At 49.5% G+C, this 7426-nt stretch overlaps 1 protein-coding gene across 1 annotated transcript; it reads left to right on the top strand.

The window, feature by feature from the left end:
* The first annotated feature begins 1060 nt into the window (after positions 1-1060).
* Positions 1061-7426, top strand: LOC134736554 (putative GED domain-containing protein DNM1P46). The gene is made up of 4 exons (XM_063638497.1): positions 1061-1467; positions 6368-6505; positions 7272-7358; positions 7415-7426. Exons 1-4 carry the CDS (start codon positions 1354-1356, stop codon positions 7424-7426), a joined length of 351 nt encoding a protein of 116 aa, XP_063494567.1. The 5' UTR covers positions 1061-1353.

Here is a 7426-nt window from a genome sequence, read left to right as displayed (position 1 = left end):
GACACGGACATCTTCCACTCATCTACGGCGGAAGGGGAGCCTGTCCGGAGCCGCTGTCACGGCCGCGACTACCCAGCAGGGCCGCCCAGCCGAACTTTCGCGGCTCTGCCTCTAACGGCCGCCTAGACCCTTGTGGGAGCGCGGCTGGAAAATGGCAAGGGGCAGGGAGGCCTTGGCGGGAGCTGTGTGGCGGCCTGGAGGGGCTGCTCCCTTTGTAACCGACTCCACCGACAGGAGGCGCGGCTCCTGTCAAGCCGCAGCTTAAAAGGGCAACATAACCACTGCCCCCACTACCGCCTGGGAAAGGGCTGCCCCTACTCCGCCCCTGTCACCCTCACCCCTCAACCAGGCGGGCCCTGCGCGCACCAGTTTCGGCGGGTGCACGAGTCCAGAGCGTGCGCGCGCTCCCGGCTGCCCCCTCCTCCCTTGACCCAGCATCTTTCTGCCCGACCCATCTGGTCCCTTCTTCACACTCGCCGACTGGAGACTCAGGGCGGCACGACCACCAATTGTGTGTGTGTGTGTGTGTGTGTGTGTCCCAAGGGAACAGAGCACTGCTGAGTTCAGGCAGATGATTAACTTGTGGATTGTCAGCAAAATACAGTCACAAGAAGGTTATGTGCTGATTTGTCTTTTGCGGTGACATCATGTTGCGCATGTTTTATGCTTTTCAGAGTTCATTAGTTTCTTTTTGTTCTCAGTTAATATCCAACTCAATAGACTGTGTAAGTAGAATACCCCCAAACTGAAAGTCACCTACGAAAAATATGTCACCCATTTAAACTGTAGTTGAAAATGTGTACACTTTAGTTTTGTGTAGCCGACACTGGATAATGGGTAAGGGCACAGGATCCCAGGGCTAGACTGCCTGGGTTCAAGTTCCAACTTAGCCACTTGCTGGCTGTGAAATACTTGACAGCTTTAAGCCCCAGTTTCTTTTTTTGTTTCAACTTCATCCCAAATGTGATAGTGAGTCTCAGTTTCTTGATCTGAAAAAGAGAAATTATTCAATGAGAGTCTAGTGAAAACTTTAAAGTTTTTAAAGCCACTACCTGGCTAAGGAAAGTCCTCAGCCTTAGCCGTTATTAGCTATGATTTTTATTGTGTTGGCTACACGTGCATTAATGAGGCAGGAAAATACTCAAGGATAACAACCAAGTGTCCAAATTATCTCATCAGACCGAGAGAGAGGTATATGTGTGCATGCTCATGTTTCAGCTCAGAGCCCTTTGTCTAGAAGGCTCTTGAACTCAGAGGTCCAGGCACTATCAACTTTGCAGTGGAGCCATCACTTTTGTTGATCAATGAAATTGACATAATTTTTTTTTGTTTGTTTTTTTTTAAGCATCAACCATGTGCCTCAAGCTAACTGTCAAGAAGAGTGTGCTTCAGTTGGCTGGAATGAGCAATTCAACTTGTGGAGGAATGAGAAATGTTAGTGTTGAGACAAGAAACATAAACCCCAGGGTAAGGCAGGAATCACTGAAAGTCAGGCAAAGGAACTGGCATCCAGTAATGAGTTAGGCTTTGCCGGGCTCTGGCCCTACAGATGGCTCTTTGGAGAGGAAAAAATTAAGCCAGGCCTGAGGGCACAGATCCTAAGGGAAAGCTGGCAGCTCGAGGCTGTCTATGGAAGAGAAGCAGAGGGTGGCACCTGGTTGAAAGAGGGGGCTGGGGGACATAGCTTGAGCCTGTGTTTACAGATGGAGTCCCCTGATTCCTGCGACTGGGAAAAGAGATCGTGCCCGGATCAGGGGACCTCAAATCAGAACTTTCCCCACCCACACCCCTTCTTTTCAGGGTGTCTGTCACTGCAAACAACAGATAACACTAGTTGGAAAGCTCAGCAGATTCTCACGGTGGTGCCTAGCAGGCCAGGCCTAGCTGCCCTTTAACCTGTGACTGAGGATGATGCCACTGGCCTGTAAGCACACATTGGAAAATCTTTACATCCATGGACACGCCATGCCCCACAGAGACAGCTGTGCAGGGTTCTTCAGGTTTGGGGTGCTGTGCTGGCAGTTGCCTTATAAATATGTAGGATTAAAATGGGATGCCCTGGAGCTTAGCTAACCTTTATCCTCCCCCCACTACCCAACCCAAAATGAAGGGGCTGCTAGTTTTGTTTGCTTTATGAAAGATGGATCTGTCATTGTTTTTAGAACGTTTGGAGAAAGATTTCTTGGGAGGAAGCTATAGTGAACCCCCAGAGATTTTCTCATTTACTGGTGCACCAGCTTTAGAGTCCTAGGTCTTCATGTTGGCTCAGCCACTCGCCAGCTGTGTGACCTTTGGGAAGTTGTTTGACTAAACTGAATCTCGTTGTCACCTATGAGTGGAGGTTGCTACATTGTTACTGTGTGGAGAACTTACCCCCAGGCACTCTTATGGGGTGATGGTGAAGATTAAATGCAACAATAAGGGTAAAGGAGGAGGCTCGCTTGAAGCCGGGAGTTCAAGACTAGCCTGGGCAACAAAGCCAAACCCCATTTATTTAAAATGTTTATTTAAAGATGTTTCTTTAAAAATTAGCTGGACTTGGTGACTTATGCCTGTAGTCCCAGCTACTTGGGAGGCTGAGGTGAGACCAGTTGAGCCCAGGAGTTTGAGGCTGCAGTGAGCCCTGATTGCACCACTGCACTCCAGCCCAGGCAACAGAAAGAGACCCTGTCTCTAATAAATGAATAAGTAAATAAATAAATTAATAAAATAATAAAATAATGCATGCAGTTAGTACACTAGTACATGCTCAGGCATATGATAAATGCTCGATAAATGGTAGCCCCAATAAACTTTGTAATGTTTTGGGAGAGGATGTCCTTTGGACTCAGCCCGGTGACAAAAGCATTTGAAAAGACTGATGTGTATGATGGCTATTTCCTACAGGTACAAGTCTGTACCTCCAGGGCCCCAAGGCATTGGCTCGACTGGGTAACTCGTTCTGTTTACTCTTGTTTTGGGCAGCACCATTGCCCTAGGGCTAAGCGGGACTGCCACCCCAGACTCGACTGCCAACAGTATCCCCCTCCCCAAGCTAGCCATGGGAAAGCCACTTGCATCATAAGACTACAGGAGGCCGGGCGCGGTGGCTCAAGCTTGTAATCCCAGCACTTTGGGAGGCCGAGGCGGGCGGATCATGAGGTCAGGAGATCGAGACCACGGTGAACACCCCGTCTCTACTAAAAATACAAAAAAATTAGCCGGGCGTGGTGGCGGGCGCCTGTAGTCCCAGCTACTCGGAGAGGCTGAGGCGGAGAATGGTGTGAACCCGGGAGGCGGAGCTTGCAGTGAGCCAAGATCGCGCCACTGCACTCCAGCCTGGGCGACAGAGCGAGACTCCGTCTCAAAAAAAAAAAAAAAAAAAGACTACAGGAAATCAAAGGGAAGAAAAAGCACAATTTAGTCAGCTACTCTCCAGTTGGCAATAAGTTTTTGCTATTTTGAACAGAGCTGCATGCCTTGTCCACATCCCCTGTTTTATATAGGCAAGAATTTGTCTTGGATGTAGAGTAGAATTGCTGGGCTGGGAGGAGTGTGAATATTCAACCTTATGAGATGGAGCCAAACTGTTTTCCAAGGTGGTCATACCAGTGTATGCTCCCAGCAGCAGGCAGCAGTTCCTTTTTTTTTTTTTTTTTTTTTTTTGAGACAGGCTCCGCCCAGGCTAACGTGCAGTGGCACGATCTCGGCTCATTGCAAGCTCTGTCACCTGGGTTCACCCCATTCTCTTGCCTCAACCTCCCAAGTAGCTGGGACTACAGGTGCCCACCATCACACCTGGCTAATTTTTTTAGTAGAGATGGGGTTTCACTGTGTTAGCCAGGATGGTCTCGATCTCCTGACCTCGTGATCCACCCACCTCGGCCTCCCAAAGTGTGGGGATTACAGATGTGAGCCACTGCGCCTGGCCCAGCAGCAGTTCTTTTTTTTTTTTTTTGAGACGGAGTCTTGCTCTGTCCCCCAGGCTGGGGTGCAGTGGCGCGATCTCGGCTCACTGCAAGCTCCGCCTCCCAGGTTCACGCCATTCTCCTGCCTCAGCCTCCCGAGTAGCTGGGACTACAGGCGCCCGCCAACATGCCCGGCTAATTTTTTGTATTTTTAGTAGAGACGGAGTTTCACCGTGTTAGCCAGGATGGTCTCGATCTCCTGACCTCGTGATCCGCCCGCCTTGGCCTCCCAAAGTGCTGGGATTACAGGCTTGAGCCACCGTGCCCGGCCCCAGCAGCAGTTCTTAAGAGATCTCAGGATCTCTATCTTCTGGTGATGTCACAAGCAGTCAAAAAGAATAAATGCCAGCTATAAACAACAATAAGAATCTTAACAATATACTATTAAGGGGAAAAAAACAAATTCCAGAAGGATGCATACAGCATACTTTATATAACTTGGAAAAGGAAATGTATATATAGGCCGGGCATGGTGGCTCATGCCTGTAATCTCGGCCCTTTGGGAGGCTGAGGCAGGAGGATTCTTGAGGCCAGGAATTCAGGACCAGCCTGGACAACACAGCAAAACCCTGTCTCTACAGAAACCAGAAAAATTAGCTGGGTGTGGTGGTGCAGGCTTGTAGTCCCAGCTACTCATGAGGCTGAGGTGGGAGGATCTCTTGAGTTTAGGTGTTCAAGGTTACAGTGAGCCATGGTTGCACCACTGCACTCCAGCCTGGGCAACAGAATGAGACCCTGTCTCTTAAGAAAAAAGAAAAGTAAATAAGTAAAATTTAACAACAAACTGTGGGCCGGCTCTGATGTCTCACACCCATAATCCCAGCAATTTGGGGGTTGAGATGGGCGGTTCAGGAGGTCCGGAGTTGAAGACCAGCCTGACCAACATGGTGAAATCACGTCTCTACTAAAAATACAAAACTTAGCCGGGCGTGGTGGTGCACGCCTGTAATCCCAGCTACTCAGGAGGCTGAGGTAGGAGAATCGCTTGAACATGGGAGACAGAGGTTGCAGTGAGCTGAGATTGCATGACTGCACTCCAGCCTGGGTGACAGAGCAAGACTCTGTCTCCAAATAAAATAAAATAAAAGAAAATAATTTCTTAAAAAGTTGGTTTTTTGAAAAGATACACCACATTGACAAACAAAAGGAAACATGACAACTGATACTGCAAAAACTCAGGCCAGGCGCGGTGGCTCATGCCTGTAATCCTAGCACTTTGGGAGGGTGAGGTGGGTGGATCATGAGGTCAGGAGATCGAGACCATCCTGGCTAACACAGTGAAACCCCGTCTCTACTAAAAATAACAAAAATTAACCGGGCATGGTGGCAGACGCTTATAGTCCCAGCTACTCAGGAGGCTGAGGCAGGAGAATGGCATGAACCCCGGAGGCGGAGCTTGCAGTGAGCCAAGATCGCGCCACTGCACTCCAGCCTGGGAGACAGAGCGAGACTCCATCTCAAAAAACAAGCAAACAAACAAACAAAACCTCAAAGGATCACTAGTGGCTATTATCAGCAACTATATGCGAAGAAATAGGAAAACCTACTAAAAATGGATAAATTTCCAGACACATCCAGACTACCCAGATTGAACCATGATAAAAGCCAAAACCTGAACAGACCAATAACAAATAATGGGATCAAAGCGGTAGTAAAAATCTCCCAGCAAAGAAAAGCCTGGGACCTGATGATTCACTGCTGAATTCTAGCAAACATTTAAAGAAGAACTAATACCAACCTTACCCAAACGATTCCAAAAATAGAGAAGGAGGGAATACTTCCAAACTCTTTCTACAAGGCTAGTATCACCCTGATACCAAAACCAAAGATTCATCCAAAAAAGAAAACTACAGGCCAATATCACTGATGAATATTGATGCAAAAATCCTCAATAAAATATGAGCTAACTGAATTCCACAATGCATTAAAGTTGGGGTGCAGTGTCGCAGGTCACTCAACCCTTCCCGTTTTCCTCTCTGTGTGTGTCTACTTTGCTGTGTTCCCTGGTGGCAGCGGCGGTGGCAGTGTTGGTGCATGGGCCTCCCCGGACAAGGGGAAAGTGAATATGCCCTTTTCTTGCCTCCTGCCAGGCGTCTGCATCCTGGCACAAGCTCTGGCCAGGTCTCCAAGCAAGGGACCTGGAGATGTTCTTTTCCAATTTCTGGATTGGTAACTTGAGGCAAATTCTGGGCACTAGAGTCAGAACTAAGAGGAGACTGAATCAGGGGAGTCTGGGGTTCTGAGAGGCAGAGACCTGAAACCGTCTAGAGCATGTGGGGAGCTGGGTGCATGTTCAGGCCAGTTGCTTCTCTCTGTGCCTCAATGTTCCAGGTACCCTTGGAAGTGCTGAGATCCTAGGGATTCCTGGAGCCTGGCTGCGTGGCCTGGCCACCCTGATGCCCTTGTGTTCTCCATGACAGGAGAGCAAGGCCGAGGAGAATGGCTCTGACAGCTTCATGCACTCCATAGACTCACAGCTGGAGCAGCAAATGGAAACCACGCAGAACCTGGTGGACTCCTACATGGCCATTGTCAACAAGACCGTGTGGGACCTCATGGTTGGTGTCACGCCCAAGGCCATCATGCATGTCATGATCAAGAACATGCATGCACCACCTTATGGGAGCAGGGGGCTCCTGTGGCATTGAGGATGCAGGTGGCCATGTTGGCCAGGGGGAGATGCCGACCAGCCCTATGGGACCAGGTCCAGGGAGGGAGGCACGGTCCAGACCAGAGCTGTCTCATAGAAATATAACATGGTACTGAGGACAGCGGCCCATGCCTGTAATCCCAGCACTTTGGGTGGCCAAGGCAGGAGGATAGCTTGAGTCCAGGAGTTCGAGACCAGCCTTGGCAACATAGTGAGACCTGGTCTCTACACAAAAATTTTAAAAATAGCTGGGCTTGGTGGTGACACGTGCCTATAGTCCTAGCTACTCGACAGGCTGACATTGGAGGGTCACTTTGAGCCCAAGAGGTTGAGGCTGCAGTGAGCGGTGATCTCACCCACTGTACTCCAGCCTAGCGACAGAGCGAGATCCTATCTCCAAAAAAATTTTTTTTAAAAAAACTGAGTAGACAGATGTGCTGGTGGCATGATAGGTCCTGGGTCCCCTGCCAGATCTGTGACCTTGGACAGGTGACTTTTCCTCTGGACCTCAGTGTCCCTATCTGAGTGAGAAAAGGGCAGTGGGGAGGCAGATCTTTGAGTCTAAGTGGTGTAGAAGCCGCGTGTGAAAAGCCATACTCGGGGCTCCAAGTCCAGCACACTGTCCCAGCACAGGCATCAGGTCCCAACCTCCTTCCCTCTTTGCCCTCTCTCAGACCAAGGAGTTCATATTATCAGAGTTGCTGTCCAACCTGTACTTGCATGGGAACCAGAACACACTGAGGGAGGAGATGGCAGAGCAGGCACAGTGGCGGGATGAGATGCTGCGCATTCACCACGTGCTGAAGGAGGCGCTCAGCATCATTGGTGA

This window comes from Symphalangus syndactylus, chromosome 5 (assembly GCF_028878055.3).
Source record: "Symphalangus syndactylus isolate Jambi chromosome 5, NHGRI_mSymSyn1-v2.1_pri, whole genome shotgun sequence".
NCBI classification, from domain to species: Eukaryota; Metazoa; Chordata; class Mammalia; order Primates; family Hylobatidae; genus Symphalangus; species Symphalangus syndactylus.
This window is presented reverse-complemented; position numbering and strand designations above follow the sequence as displayed.